Source organism: Bubalus bubalis, chromosome 22 (assembly GCF_019923935.1).
Source record: "Bubalus bubalis isolate 160015118507 breed Murrah chromosome 22, NDDB_SH_1, whole genome shotgun sequence".
Lineage (NCBI taxonomy): Eukaryota > Metazoa > Chordata > Mammalia > Artiodactyla > Bovidae > Bubalus > Bubalus bubalis.
The window spans coordinates 2,135,816-2,152,342 of NC_059178.1; the positions used below are offsets into that span (position 1 = coordinate 2,135,816).

Below are 16,527 nucleotides of genomic sequence, written 5' to 3' on the forward strand. Positions count from 1 at the left end.
GCCTCCCCTCTCCCGGGTCTCCCCTCTCTTGGGCCTGCTCTCCTGAGCCTCCCCTCTCCCTGGCCTGCTCTGCTGGGCCTCCCCTCTCTTGGGCTTGCTCTCCTGGGCCTCCCCTCTCCCAGTCCTGCTCTGCCGGGCCTCCCCTCTCCCGGGTCTCCTCTGTCCCTGGCCTTCCCTCTCCTGCGCCTGCTCTCCCGTGCCTCCCCTCTCTTGGGCCTGCTCTCCCGTGCCTCCCCTCTCTTGGGCCTGCTCTCCCGGGCCTCCCCTCTCCTGGGCCTGCTCTGCCAGGCCTCCTGTCTCCTGGGCCTGCTCTGTGGGGCCTCCCCTCTCCTGGGCCTCCCCTCTCTTGGGCCTGCTCTCCTGGGCCTTCCCTCTCCCAGGCCTGCTCTGCCTGGCCTCCCCTTTCCCAGGTCTTCTCTCTCCCTGGCCTCCCCTCTCCTGGGCCTCCCCTCTCCCGGGCCTCCCCTTTCCTGGGCCTGCTCTCCCAGGCCTCCCCTCTCCTGGCAGGTCCGAGTCCATCCCTGGCCTCACTCGCCATTCCAGAGTCTGCTCGGCAGGCCTCATGCCACCCTCAGCCTGCACCTCAGACGTCCTCAGGTTTCCCTCTGGGCTTGCTTCGCTGAGGAAAGCACACGTCCCACTCGCAGATGCAGAGCTGACGACAGTGTCCGACAAATCTCACACAAGGAGGCCTGAGTCTTCATAAGCCAGACGTACCTACTGAGCTGTGTGCTTTTGAAAATCTTCAAAACACGTCCCAGAGCCAAAATCAAAGGGTTGGGTTTACATCTCTTGGGCTAAAGATAAGGAATATGACAGCCTGCGGTAGACCTGTGGCTCTCAACCTGAACCTGAAGTTGCACGTAAAAGCTCATGTGCCTCAAAGGGCTGTGTGATAGACCGGGAGAAGATGGACGCGGAAACGCAGACGTGGAGAGGCGTCCATGAGCTGCAGAGGCGGGAGCGGCGGCCACGCGCTGCTGTCCTGCCGTTCATCCCAGCGGGTGGAGACGCTTCAGTGGGGGCCTGAGGGGGTTCCATGCACTGTGTTCCTGTTACTCTCTGTGTTACAGAGTAAAAATGGCTTCTCCTCATACTGAATATTAAGTATGTTTGTCATAGTAATAACCCTGTATAAAACAAAAATTTTTGTGTTGTATTTCTGATGGTGGCTGTTGCTGTTTTCTCTCCTGCCCCCGGTTTCTGTTCACATGCAGGTACAGCTTGGTATGCCTTCAGGCCTGCGCCTGTAGCCTCTGTGCTTGCTTTCTTTACACACATAATAACATGGGTCATTCCTTATGCTGGAAAGTGTTAATTGTAACTTTTATTAGCTGCATCATAATTCAAGTTTCTGTAGACTAGAAATGCAATAGATATGGAAGTAGATTTATCCTAGACTTGTTGAAAAAAGTGTAGGCATGCTATAGACCACTGCACTGGGCTTCAGAACGAATGGATGCGATAACAGATGAGAACGACTACAGGACACATCTCCCCACTCCCCACCCGGGACACAGGAGTCACTTTTTCTTTGGGTGGAAAGAACGGTAAAGATGCATTGAGGTAATCTTTGCTGAGTTCAGGAAGCTAGTGTAATTTCTGGTTGTATAGACAGTCTGTTCAGCGAGATGCTGCAGGAGAGAGCAATGGAAGCAGAAACTGCTTTACAGTCAAAAAGCCTGCATTACCAAACCACGAGTGCTTGCCATCTGCACCCAGCCCTTGGACCAGAATCCTCAGGGTCACAAAATAAGCTCGGGGGAAGTAAGGGAGGATTGTTAGGGAGTCTGTTGGGACAAAGGTAGAGAGGACAGAGTCTTACAAAAGTAGGACAGAAGAGAGCGGGCACGTGATCTGAGGTGTGGCAGGTTGGGTATGTTGTGGGCACCAGCCTAACACATGCGTTAATCACACGGCCATTCCAGGCACTGTTCAGATGTTTTTCAGTTGCACCACTGGGATTTAGTAAAAAACATTCACTTAGGTTTTAAGCAGACTTAAAAAAAAAAAAATAGGCAAATGTATATGAAGATGATGGGGCTAAAGCTGTTTCAAGTAAGTAGACATTTGTTCCTTAAGATGCCTTTCCTCTCAGAACGTAATGTGATGTGAGAGCACTGAGAACACGGGCGTTTCAGCTGAGGGAGAGGGGAGTAGGGAGGAATAGGGCAGATGGCCCCTCAGGAGGATGCTTGCTGTCAGAAGAAAGGGAGGTAGGAAGATACAAAAAATGAACCTTCCTTACTGCAGATGTTTTCAAGGATTAGTGCAAAGTGGAGAAAAAGACTTTTTTTTTTCCCCTTGATCCTCACGGTCCCTCGTTTCCAGGACCCAAGGCACATGTTACTACAATTGGTTCTGTGCGGTTCAGTTATAAGGCGGGTAACTACCTTGCTTCACAGCCTTGTTTCGATCATAAAATGTAACAGAGGTTCCGAACAGTTGTCTTAGCAAATAAGCGGTTGCAACATGATAAACAGAAGTCGGGGACTCTTTTACAAACTGTTAGCTTCTGGAGTCTAAATTTCTTTGATGGCCAATCTGGTTTTCTGTAACTCGTTTCCACATTTTGGGAGGTTAACCACAGTGCTCAGGCTGCTTACCTGCCCTGCCTTGGCGTTCTCACAGACAAAAGCTTCATAGAATCTGGGGAACTCCGGAGCATTGTCGTTGACATCTAAGACTTTGATTGTGACAGGAACACTTCCAACCTGGGACGGATTGTCTAAAGGAAGCACACACAACACAGACAGACAAAAACCAAAGGTGAGGAGGGTTCAGAAACGCAGGAAAGCAGCTCTTTGTTGGAGCAGGTATTTGTCTCCTCATTCTGGTCTTTGAAGGAATGCATAAAGACCATGGAACTCAATGCCAGGTTGCAGGGGTTGCCTGTTTAGAGTGTGGCTGTAACATGAGTGTGGGCAGGACAAGGTGTGTGCTGGACCGCGTGTGTGACATCAGGAGGATGAGGGGCGGGGTGAGACTCCCGGGTTAGCAGATGTTACAAATGAATCTTAAAAAGAGGTTTTGAGTTTCTCACTTGGCTTAGACTTCAGGTTCTAGAGTTGAAGGCAGGTTGCAGCAGTGAGAGTGGAAGCAACAAGCTCTTTCCCTGGGAAACAGCATCCGGCGTCTCAGCGTCAGGCTGCCACATCCTTGAATTACGTGAGCATCTGTGCTTTTTTTGTGCATCTGCTAGCAAGGTGTGTCCTAATGTAATTGCTTCTTCACTTTACACCGTTTGGGCTACAGAAGGTTTCATAGGAGCCCTGTACTTTCAGATGGTGGGGAAACCTGTAATCAGTTCTTTGAATTACGCTTTCAGAAGATTTTAAGTTATTCATGGGATTACAGGTAACACCGTACATTTATTTCTGCTTTTGGACTCAGGAGATGTTACAGGATCACACACACGCCAAATCCACATTTTTGGCTGAGACTGAAGCGACTCACAGTCGTTCATAGGGGGAAATACCCTTTTGGTCTGTCTTCTGCTTGACACTGCCACACAAAGGTGATTTCACAACCCCACTGCTGACCCTCCTGTCCTTTTCTGTTTTGGCCACCATCCCAGGAAGACAAAATAGAAATTATAAGACATAGAAAGTATGCTTAGGAAATAATTTTATTGAAATGCCCTGTTCTTTTGGTTCATTTTTTTTCCCTCAAGAATATTTATACCTTGTTTTTCCCCTAAATATTTATATTGCTTGTTTAGCAAGAGTGCTGACATGTTTAAATTTTTCCATTGTAACTTGTGCTGGTACTTGTTTATATAGGCAGTGATAAAAATTTCAGAAAAATAAGAATAAATGTGATCCATAGTCCTACCACCAGAGATATCCATTATATATTATGTATAATGTTACATGTGTCCAAATTCTCTCTCTCTCTCACACACACACACTGAAATTAAGAAAAAAAAGTTTGATTTAGAACTTTAATATTTTAGGGAAAGATTTTCCTGAAAGTCATTGAAATGTACTTTGAAATTAATTAATTGGTACATTAATTGGTATTAATGTAAACAGGATATTCTCATTTTATTGTATGACTGCACCATAATTTATTTAGTCAAACTCCTGTTATTAGACATTTAGGTATTTCTCCTCTTTTAAAATAACAATGCATTGGACATTTTGATACATAAATCTTTGTTAATATTATGACTATTTCCATAAGATAATTATTAGGAGTAGAATTCTTGAGAAAAAGAGGATGAATGTATTGGAGAATCTGAATACAAAAGATTTCTTACCAAATTTCCCTCATGAATGACTGTACATACTTCTGCCAATATGTTTGGATTTACCATTTCCCTTAATATTTCTCATAACTTCAGTTTAGTCGCTCAGTCGTGTCTGACTCTTTGTGACCCCATGAACCGCAGCACGCCAGGCCTCCCTGTCCATCACCAACTCCTGGAGTCCACCCAAACCCATGGGTGTTGTGAAAGAAAAAAATGGAATGTAGTAGTATATAATTTGTACTGAGATTATAATGTTAATTTAGTTTATTAATTTTCAACTTTATTTGAGATTTATGTTAATAATCTGTTGTAAGATGTTTCAAATTCTTATTGCATGTGTATGTATGTGTGCATGATAAGCATGATATGTTATAAATGCCTTCTTTCAACCAGTAATAATATACTACTTGCATTCCTAATCTTATTAAAGATTGAAAGCCTCTTAGATGTCTCAAGAATTGTCCCTTTTCTTCATACAGAAGTAGCTCTTCAGTTTAAGGATGCTGTTTTTTGTGCTGCTTTTGCATGATACTTGTGTTTTTATCTCTAGCACAGGACTAGGTATATAGAGATCCTCAATAAGTATTTGAACTAAATACATTCATTCAATTGCATAAACCAGGATTTCCATTTTTTTTCATAAAGAATACAGTTTTTGTTCCAACAGGCTCTGGAAACTTCCGCTTTCTACAATGCTTATGTTTTGTCACTATATGGAGACCAGTGTACTGTTTTACTTACTCATTTCCATAGCAAGGACAGTGATATTATGCCAAGAAAACTCTTCGCGGTCAAGAGGTCTTGCAGTCATTAGGGCACCTGTTGTAATGTCCACATAGAAGAATCTTCCAGGATCACTGCTTCTGTCAATGGAATATCTGTAGAAATGGAGATTAAATGCGTTGTCTTATTGGATAAGCATATTTATTCATACTTATAGCATATTACATGAGAGAACTGAGTGCATACTATGAGAAACAGGACTAGTTCTGGATTATAGGCCCTTGGAAGACTGCATTCCTGTTTTATCATGTCCAAAACCACTGCCTGCCCCCTAAAAAAAAAATCCCCAAACACAATACAACAACAAAAAATTGTTACTGCTTCAATTTCCTCATTCAGAAAATGAAATAAAATGGTGTGTCAAAGCCTTAGGGCAGTTTTATGCTTTCTAAAGATCAGTCTCAGCTATTTTTAAAGCTTAAAACTGTTCTAAGACTTTAGGGACATTCTGACCATCAACCCCTGCACGTCTTTGTTCAAAAGAACTTTTATTCAAATAAGTCCAGAAATGCTGAATTGGAACTGGAAAAGATCGAGTTGTGCGGTTCCGGTTCCTGTAAGTAGTATCACCTATTGAGAAGGAAAATTTTGAATCAGGTCCTTTGTAAACTTACTAATGACTGACTTGTTGACAGATACAGTTATGTTATTTGCTAGATGGGTGTCCTTATCTAGGGAATGTTTTAGCAAGATGGACCGGGGTCTGTCTAGGTTGTTTATTGTAAATAGCCTGGAATTTATGGGGCACAGCTTGCTTGAAAACGTCATGTGAGTAGTGTAGTTAATGGAGTATAAAAAGCAGATGTTACATAACTAAAACAGCTTTCAGGCAATGCCCTTCATTCACTGCTTACACCTTTCATATTCTGTGTGGACCAACACGCATCCTTATACAGAAAATAGAAGGATATTTGCAGGCACCTACACCTAATGGTCCTAGGCCCCGCTAAGGAAAGAGAAGAACTGAAAGTGTTAGTGATGGTCGTGTCCGATTTTTTGCGACCCCATGGACTGTAGCCCACCAGGCTCCTCTGTCCATGGGATTTCCCAGGCAAGAATATTGGAGTGGGTTGCTGTTTCCTCCTCCAGGGCATCTTCCTGACCCAGGGATAGAACCTGATTCTATCCTCGCAAGCAGATTGTTTACCACTGAGACACCAGGGAAGCCTGAGGAAAGAGTGCTTAGCTCATGTTTTGCTGTTGTTTATATCCTTTGAGTCCTTATTCACCTTGACACTGGGTAAGATCCGTAATTCCTGTTGAATCTGAGTTGGATACCTGACCCTTTGTGTTTTCTTACCTAAGTTGTCTTACCTGGTACCCATCTTGGGAGATTCACTAGGTGTGGAGGGAAGCTTAGGCATCTATGTTTAAAAGCCTTCTAAGGGATTTTGATGTGTAGCCATGATTGAGAACCATTCTTGAGAATCTTATGTAGTCCTTGGTAATGGGCAGTAGTTATGATTGCTGCCATCTGTTGAATACCAGGCATTTTATAGCTGCTGTTTAAATTCTACAGCATCTCTAAGATATATGTATATATAAATTTATATATAAATATATCAACCAAGAGAAAAGAAAACAAAGACTAAGAGAAGCTGTCACTTTCATACAGTTACACAGCTAATAATTTTCAGGTAATAGTAAGATCTGAAATATACATGTTTATATATAAACTATTATATATATTATAGACTGTAAATTATATATAAACACTGGAGAAGGGAATGGCAACCCACTCCAATATTCTTGCTTGGAGAATTCCATGGACAGAGGAGCTTGGTGGGCTGTAGTCCATGGGGCCGCAAAGAGTCGGACACGACTGAGCGGCTTAACACTACACAACACACATATATAGATATATAAGCTATTGTAATATATTGGGTTCAAAATTCCATTTAAAGTTGCCAGCGGGTGCAAACGAACCTATTTACAAAACAGAGGTAGTCACAAATGTAGAAAACAAACTGTGGTTACCAAGGGGGAAGGTGGGGAGGGATAAATTGGGAGGCTGAGATTGACGTGCACATTGCTACATATAAAATAGGTAACTAATAAGGACCTGTGTGTAGCACAGGGAACTCTGCTCAGTATTCTGCAATGGCCCGTATGAGAACAGAATCTAAGAGACTGAATATATGTATAGCTGATTCAGTTTGCTGTGCCGCAGAAAGTAATACAACATTGTGGATCAACTATAATCCAATAAAAATTAATTTAAAAAAGTTGCCAGCAGAATTCCCTGGCAGTCCAGTGGTTGGTTAAGGACTGCAGGCTCTGAGTTCAATCACAAGCCAAGTGCACAGCCCCCCAAAAAAGTTGCCAGCAATTGCAATCTGTATCTTAAAGTTGAAACTGGGAAATACTACCTTTTTGATGGCAGTAAGCATTTCTTTAGTGCCTTGTTTTTCAAACTGAAATCAATATGGTGGGTTATGATTACTGTAGAAAGAAAATGAAGTGGATATAGGTATGCCAGACTATTACTTACAGTAAGGGTAAATATTGATGGTAAAATGTTTGTTTCAGTATATATAAATACATACATATAGTTTATCCCTGTATATATGGGGCTTCCCAGGTGGCACTCATGGTAAAGAATCTGCCTGCCAGTGCAGGAGACGTAAGAGACATGAGTTGACCCCTGGGTCAGGAAGATCCCTGGAGGAGGGCATGGCAACCCACTCCAGTATTCTTGCCTGGAGAATCCCATGGACAGAGGAGCCTGGCGTGGTATAGTCCATGGGGTCAGAAATAGCTGGACACGACTGAAGTGACTTAGCATGCGCGTGCCTATGTATATTATTTGGTAAAGCATTTTGTTTTAAGTGTGCATTTTTTCCTGTTGAGATTCAAGATGACTGTTCAGAGAACTGGGAATTAAAAGGTAAGGTGACCACTAAAGGCTGGAGAAGTTGGAATCATTTCAGTTGAAACTCTCCAAGTATTGGGAAATTTAAATACATGATGCTTTTCTTTGCCTCTGACCCTGTTACTGTAGCCTGGCCCTGCTCTAAGCATCTTACATATATTGTCTCATGTAATCTCCTCAAAAACCTTGTGAGGTAGGTATTATTATCCCCGTTTCACAAGTGAGAGGCCGAAGGATGGAAAGATTAAGATGTTTGCCCAAGGTTGCACGGCTGAGAATCAAACCTAGGCGTATGAAAGCTGGGGGATGGCTTAGGGAAACAAAGCCTTCCCTCTTTTTGAAGATAGATGGAGCCATGATGGCCAACAATTGACTATTTAATAAAGAATAAACATGCCTACCAAGTTCATTTAAAATTAATTGGAGCTTTTTTTTTTTTTTTTTTCTTTTTCTGGGTGTAATTAGTGATTTAAAGTCTCCTGGCTCTTTGAAGATTTGAATTTATCTTAGAAAAAAAAAGCATTGGTTGGCTCCTGACAATCTTTTCTTTCAGCCCCCCCCAACATGAGAAAAGCCAGCCATTCAGCCCACAGAGCCGGAGCCCTGGTGGCAGCTCGCCCAGCGGCCGGCGGACCAGCGAGGCGGGAGGCGGCCTGCAAGGAACCCGCTCTCCGCACGCACACCTACGATGCTGCAGCGAGGGTCACAGAGGCGGGGGACACGCAGCGAGGGTCACAGAGGCGGGGGACACGCAGCGAGGGTCACAGAGGCGGGGGACACGCAGCGAGGGTCACAGAGGCGGGGGACACGCAGCGAGGGTCACAGAGGCGGGGGAGACGGAGTGATGGAACCAACCAACCGACAGGACGCCTGGCGGCCGCCTGCCGACGCTGCGCGGAGCCGCGGCGCTGCCCCGAGAGGCCGCGCAGGCCGAGAGGGCCTGAGGCAGTGAGAGCATGCTTTACTCTGAGCGGGGCACTGGGCCAATTTTCAGGAGCCAGGAGAACAAATGTAAAGGTGTAGACACAGATGGAAAATGAGGAAATCGGGAGGCACTGGTGACTTACGTGGGCGCCTTCCTTTCCCCAGCTAGAACGCTCCCACCTGCTGTGGGCCCAACAGGCGTGTCAGCCACACAACACTGCCTTGGGCGAACGATGCTGGTGTTCATCGGGCTCCCTGCTCGTTTACTTGGCTGAGGACATTCTCTGGATTTAGGAGCGGTTTGAAAGGAGAGTTTCATGGACAGGATCCCAAAATCCACACACACACTCCAGGAAAGCACAGAGGGCCGGCTGTTTCCATACCGGCAGAGCCTGTTTCAGTTGCTGAATGGTTCCTGCTTGCTAGAGATTCCTCAAGCATTTATTAAAAATTTAGGTGATCCAGACATATCTTTCACGTATATATAACTAAATCTGGAGACTTGATTTTGGGTTTTATTAGTAAATGATGACCAGCTTATATGCCTGAACACACCATAACCTTTCTAGAAATGAGATTATAAAAGTCCTGATAATGTCACGTGTATGCCTATGGCTGATTAATGTTGAATTGTGGCAGAAACCAACAAAATTCTGTAAAGCAATTATCCTTCAATTAAAAATAAATTTTAAAAAAGTCCTGATAATCTTTTAAAAAAGTTCCGTGACCTTTTAGCCATAGCATTTTTAATCTGGGTGATGTGTTAATTTTTGGATGATTTAATATGTATTTTATTCTTAGGAATATGAACCTCATTTTTGGTAATTAAAATTTAGAAGATAAATTTGATAGCCAAGCAGCATATAACACATTCAAAGTATTTTAAAATAAAATAAATTTTATAGGAAAAGAGATAATGAGCAATTTGAGGAAAGATAACAGGAAAGTAATTTGCAGATGGGTTTATTAAGTGACAGCCAGAGATCTGACTTCTAGGTGCCTTCTCTCTGAGAATCCAGGATCCCCAGTGTTCTGCTTGGCCCCAGGGACCATACTTTGTTCCTGTGGGACAGTACAGAGCCAGAAACTCTATCTGGCTGTGTGCGTTCTGATCCTTCTTTCCAACCAAAATGCAGAGAGACGATTATCTCCAGTTCTGATAAGTGGAATTCTGTTTTACCTCTGTCCTGGGATGTTAGTCTTCAGCAGACCTGTGGCTGTTGCCTCGCTCGTGCCAGTCTCTCTCTCAAGGCCTAAAGTCAGGACTTACTTGACAATCCAGTGTTAACACTCCCACACAGGAAGCACAGGTTTGATCCCTGGTCAGGGAAGCTAAGGCTCCCGCAGGCCACATGGTGCGGCCCAAAAGAATAAAGCCCTAGAGCCTTGCCCTAGAATAAGCCCCCTGGTCCCTGCTCCGGGCCTCCCGCCTGTTCACTCCTGGATTCCTCCTGACCGGGATCTATTGGACTAGACGGGTGCCCCACTGCAGATTACCCGATGCCAGCTGCCCCAGCTTGCTGGCCAACTAATGGTTTCCAACAGCTCATCACCTGAAGCAGCACTTTCTATTGGCAGACAGGGTCCCTCATGCTGCGCACCTCCCGACAGGGTCCCTCATGCTGCGCACCTCCCTTTGCTCCATGCCTGCAGTGGATCTAGGCCTGCTGGTATTCCTCTCTGCTTCCTAGATATGTGTTGAGATAACGACCTTAGTCCTGAATAATGCATGTTCATGCTAGGTGTGTGTGTGTGTGTGTGTGTGTGTGAATTTCCTTCGTTCCTGACTGCTTTCTGTCTCTTGCTTGTCATTTAGTAGAGTGACTCCTGACAAAATCAAATTTCCAGTGCTTACCACTCAGGAGTCTATAGAGTCAGAATCTAGAAAAAAGATGTGGAATTATCCACTGAATATTCTCATTGACTCTTTCAAAAATAGGATCTGAGTTTTTCAACTGTTCTTGTTTTATTCAAACACTTTCCCTCCATAAAGTTTTATTCTCTAAAGTTTTCCCCACAGTTCTCTGATATGAGTAGATCAATCAGAAGATAGATAGGTATTCTTGGCTTTTGATATAAAAGTAATGTTAGTATTATAAATATAAATTTATAATAGAATTGGTTTCATTTCCTTATGTTGTTTTTTGGGGGACAATTTCTTTTGAGGGAATGATGCTGAAGCTGAAACTCCAGTATTTTGGCCACCTCATGTGAAGAGTTGACTCATTGGAAAAGACTCATGCTGGGAGGGATTGGGGGCAGGAGGAGAAGGGGACGACAGAGGATGAGATGGCTGGATGGCATCACTGACTCGATGGGCGTGAGTGAACTCTGGGAGTTGGTGATGGACAGGGAGGCCTGGCGTGCTGCGATTCATGGGGTCGCAAAGAGCCGGACACGACTGAGTGAACTGAACTCATGATTTAGCTAATTTCTTCCCATCTTATACACTTAAAAAGCTTAAGATTGAACTGTCACTTGTATAAAATTGTCATAACTTATAAAGATTCGTTGCCTACTAAAAATCAAGTATCAGAATTGAAACAAGATAATTTTAGCTATTTTAATGCCTGAAAATGTAAAATGTTTGCTACTTGGTTAGAGGAAGCAGATTTCCCCCACTAAGGTTAATCTCAGGAGAAAACCGTCTTTATTAAATGGCAAAAGTACATTTTCCTTCAAAATGGCACCTGGTGAGGGAAGTAGCAGCTGACAGAAAGGCCTCTGACAAATTGAGGTGTGTTTAAACTGTGCACTCTGTGCCAGCGCCTGAGATCCATTTGTGTGGCTTTCAACAATTAACGTGACAGATGGCCTCAAACAGCCTTGGAACCCTGATCTTTTGTGTCAAGCTTCAGAGGCTTGGCAGTTGCTCTGGAAGGTTCAAGCGTCAACCTGCCCACCAGCTGTGTGCTCTTTGGTTCCAGGGTCGATGGGAAGTGGCCGTGGCTATAAGCGCTGCTCTCCGCCTGCTCTTGAGGGGGAAGCACCTGGCTTGGAATCTTGATGCTCAAAACATACCTTGGAGAGGCTGATCTGTAGGCTGACCATAGAGAGTCAGTCTACGTGGCATCAAAGCTGTTGACAACAGTGGGAGTTTTCTATGTCTGTTCTTTCTATAGTATATGGAAATATGTGTTTATATATGTTATTTTTTTCCATTTTTAAAAAAATGTCAAAGGTTCAGAAAAACTGAGTGTACGATAATCGCTGTTATATTCACCACTAAGATTCAACAATTTTTAATGCTTTGATATTCATGTGTCTGTTTGGCAACATCTGGGGTCTTTTTTGGGGGCCTCCCTGATGGCTCAGTGGGTAAAGAATCCGCTTGCAGTACAGGAGACACAGGAGATGTAGCTTTGATCCCGAAGTTGGGAAGATTCCCTGGAGCCTAAGGGAATGGCAGTCCACTCCAGTATACTTGCCTGGAGAATCCCATGGACAGAGGAGCCTGGCAGGCTACAGTCTATGGGCTGTGCAAAGAGTCAGACTTTATAGATTATTACAACTCAGGGGATGCTACGGTTTTTTTTAGCAGGTAGAGGCCAGAGACGCTGCTAAACATTGTAAAATGTATATGATACCCTACTCAACAAAAAATTATCTGCCCCTAAATGTCAATAAGGCCACGACTGAGCACTGATGGGTGTGTGTATGTGTGTTGCTGAACCAGTTGACAGGGAGTTGTAGTCATAATGATACTTCACTTCTAAATAATATGAAAAGAAAAAAAAAAAAAGGCATTTAGAGAAAAAGTCTCCAGAGATGGAAGAAGCAAAAAGAAAAAGTGCTAGAAAATTAGATTCAAGGGCAGATTCTCGGATATAAGGCAAAGGTGAAATGTGTGGAAAAACCTGATTGAGTTGTTGGTCACATCCGGGTCCTTGGCAGAAATGATCTGTATGGTTGTCCCAATCGCCACATCTTCAGGTACCTCCACAAAATAAAAGCCAGGGTCGAACACAGGGGGCTCATCCACATCTTCCACACTGATGTGCACCGTGGTTGTATCTTGAAATGGGCCCAGGTTCAGAAACCGCATCTCGAGGTGAGGGTTGGCTCCCTCCACTTTTAAGGTGTAGCTTTTCTTTCTTTCAAAACTCAGGGGCTGAAAAGTAAGGACAGGAAGATTGCTTAGTTAGGTGCATATATGTCAAGGTTCTAAAGGATGGATGATACTGATGGCTGGCGGGTAGTTTCCCAAATGCATTAAAATGGTGGGAAAGAGGCAAGAGGAAAAATAAGTGGAAATTTTTCTTTTGTTCCATGGCTCTTGCAGGTTCAACAATTTGGGTAAAGAAAGCAAAGAGGATGGTAGATGCTTCAGAGATAGTAAAGCAAGCCAGCCTGCTGATGAAGAAAGCCACTGCACCCTGGGGAAGGCTGACTTTGACCTGTCTACTGTGTAATCTGCATGGTCATCGTTAGAAAGGCTTGTTCATTTGAAAAGGTGTCATGATAATTAAGAGTGAGTTTGAGTTCTGTTTCAGTATATCCAAGCAACTGAGGCCTAGGCTTTTTTGTTTTTTCCCTTAAAAAAAAAATCTTAAGTACAGAGACAATAGTGATCTTTTCTAAGAACTATCAGTAAACACCTCACGAAGGTTCTTAGTGCATTGTGTCAGATCAATATTTGTGTGTTTAGTTTATCATAGACAATCTCTTTTAAAAACCTGATCCAGTGCCTCATTTTACAGTTAAAGAAACAGACTCAGAGAGCTAGAAGACTGGTGAAAGCTGATGTGGTTGTCCGTGTCAGGGTGGAAAGGCTGCTTAAGACTTTTAGATTCCTCATTCAGGGCTCATCCACAAAAGTTTAACTTTGTCTAATAAAATCCCATCATGACATATAAATTTTTTGGCGCTTCCTTTTTTGAATCTCTCTCTCTCCTTTCAGAATATTTTATGTTAAATACAGCACTTCAAGGCAGAAAGTAGACTTGAATGCTATCTCTTTAAGAATAATCCATTTATGTTTTTTTTTTTACACTGACAAAAACGTATAAACGTTTTAAGCAACACTTCAAAATATCATTAATAATTTTAAGAATCAGGGGAACTCAATTCTATATAATAATTGCAGAGGATAGGAAAGCAGTTCCTAAAGCTTAAAAGTCACATGCCAGCTTAAGTGGTGACTTAGCCTTTTTTTTTTTTTTTTTTTTTTTTTCATAAAATATGCTGCTGCTGCTGCTGCTAAGTTGCTTCAGTCGTGTCCGACTCTGTGCGACCCCATAGACGGCAGCCCACGAGGCTCCCCTGTCCCTGGGATTCTCCAGGCAAGAACACTGGAGTGGGTTGTCATTTCCTTCTCCAATGCAGGAAAGTGAAAAGTGAAAGGGAAGTTGCTGAGTCCTGCCCGACTCTTAGTGACCCCATGGACTGCAGCCCACCAGGCTCCTCCATCCATGGAATTTTCCAGGCAAGAGTACTGGAGTGGGGTGCCATTGCCTTCTCCGAAAATATGCTGCATATCAGCACATTTCATGTTAGAAAGAGGCAAGTGTCTATTTAAGCAACTAGTTTGCTTTTGAGAAACAAACAGCAGGAGAAATTGCTTTAACTAAATTCATTATTTTCAAGTTCTAACCAAGGTTTTTGTTTATTTTGTTGCTGTTGTTCATTTACCACTTGTTCCGTATTTAGCACCATAGATTGTACTCTTTGTTTCTTAGAGTCCACCATTCTCATCTGAACCAAGGAGCCATTCCTACCAGCCTCCTTGGCTCCAAAACTCCTAGTCAAAAGACAGGGTTTTCATAAACAGGAAAGTCTGCCACTCAGGTTTCAATAAATCTGACAGAATAGATTTACCAATTTATTTTATTTATGCTACTCTTTTAAGTCTAAACATCTGTATTTCCTGGTAATTGATTAATACATTGAATTCTTTCAGAATTCTATCCCTATGTAGAAGTGACCCAAAGTGGATACTGATTGTTTATGTTAGGTTTGAGCTAGGTAAACTATGTTGCTTCTGTAATTTTAAGTCATTTTTCTAATTTGGCATGAATTTCATAAAAATTAAGATGTAATTTATATACCTTAAAATTCATCTTTTTTAGTGTAAAGTTTTGCAAGTTTTGAGAAATGCATACAGTCATGTATGTGTTTCCTATGATAATTAATATACAGAACAGTTCCATCACCCTGTTACCTCCTGACCAATGCTTCTTTGTGGTCAAATCCCACCCCTGGCACCTACTGATTTATTTTGTGTCCCCATTACAAGATTGTCATATATATGCAGTCATTCAGCATGTAGTCTTCTGAGTCTGGTTTCTTTCACCTAACATATGCATTTGAGATTCATCCATGTCTTTGTGAATGTAGAGTTTGTCCCCTTTTATTGCCAAGTAGTATTCCATTATATGGGTTTCCCAGGGGGAGCTAGTGGTAAAGAACCCACCTACCAATGTAGGAGACATAAGAGACCTGGGTTTGATCCCTGGGTTGGGAAGATCCGTTATATGGATATACCACAGTTTATCCATCCTCCATGTTGTTCCCAATTTCTGAGAGCTATGCATGAAGCCACTATAAACATTTGTAGACAGGTTTTTGTGGAAGCACAGGTTTTCACTTCACTTGGGAAAATACCTTTGAGTGGGATTGTAGGAGTATATGGTAAGTATATTTCTAACTTTATAAGAAATTCCAAACCAGTTTTCAAAGTGGTTGTACCGTTTTGCATTCCCGCCAGGAGTGTATGAGAGTTCCAGTTGCTCCACGTCCTTGCCGTCGTTTGGTTTTGCCAGTTTTTCTGACGTTGGCGTCCTAGTGGGTGTGAGGCGGTAGCTCACGGTGGTTTTGATTTGCATTTCCCTAACGCCTAATGATGTTGAGCACCTTTATGTCTTCCTGAAGAGTTCTTTGTGTATTTTATATTACAGTCCTTTATCAGACAGGGATTTGCAAATACTTTTTCTCAATCTGTGATTTGTTTTTTCACTCTTATCAGTGATGAGAAGAAACTCTTAATTTTGATAAAATCTCATTTATCACTTTTTATTTTGTAGATTGCGGTTTTGGTGTCATATCTAAGAAATCACCTAACCAGGGTCACAAAGTTTTCTCCTATATTTTCTTCTAGAAATTTTATAGTTTTAGTTTTTTATATTTAGGTAGATCACCTACATTTATTTTTATAGGTATGAATCAAGGTTCTCTTTTATTTTTTTTTGATAAGACGTCCAATTTTTCTAGTACTGTCTGTTGAAAGACTACAGTGAGTTTTTAATTATTGTTAAAATTTCTTTTTAAATAACTTACTTGAAGTGAAGTGAAGTGAAAGTTGCTCAATCCTGTCCAACTCTTTGTGACCCCATGGACTATATAGTCCGTGGAATTCTCCAGGACAGAATACTGAAGTGGGTAGCTTTTCCCTTCTCCAGGGGATCTTCCCATCCTAAGGATTGAACCCAGGTGTTCCCCATTGCAGGCAGATTCTTTACCAGCTATGCCACAAGGGAAGCCCAAATAAGTTCACTTTAGTTCGGTTGCTCAGTCGTGTCCGACTCTTTGCGACCCCATAAATCGCAGCACGCCAGGCCTCCCTGTCCATCACCAACTCCTGGAGTTCACTCAGACTCACGTCCATCGAGTCAGTGATGCCATCCAGCCATCTCATCCTCTGTCGTCCCCTTCTCTTCCTGCCCCCAATCCCTCCCAGCATGAGTCTTTTCCAATGAGT

At 42.9% G+C, this 16,527-nt stretch overlaps 1 protein-coding gene across 1 annotated transcript in view; it reads right to left on the reverse strand.

Moving 5' to 3' along the window:
• CDH20 (cadherin 20) overlaps positions 1 to 16,527 on the reverse strand; it is a 216,851-nt gene that overhangs the window by 14,758 nt on the left and 185,566 nt on the right. The window contains exons 7-9 of the mRNA XM_025273737.3: positions 12,689 to 12,942; positions 4,994 to 5,130; positions 2,607 to 2,728 (exon numbers count right to left, since the gene is read on the reverse strand). Coding sequence (XP_025129522.1) covers positions 2,607 to 2,728; positions 4,994 to 5,130; positions 12,689 to 12,942 — 513 coding nt within the window. The remainder of the gene's footprint in view (positions 1 to 2,606; positions 2,729 to 4,993; positions 5,131 to 12,688; positions 12,943 to 16,527) is intronic.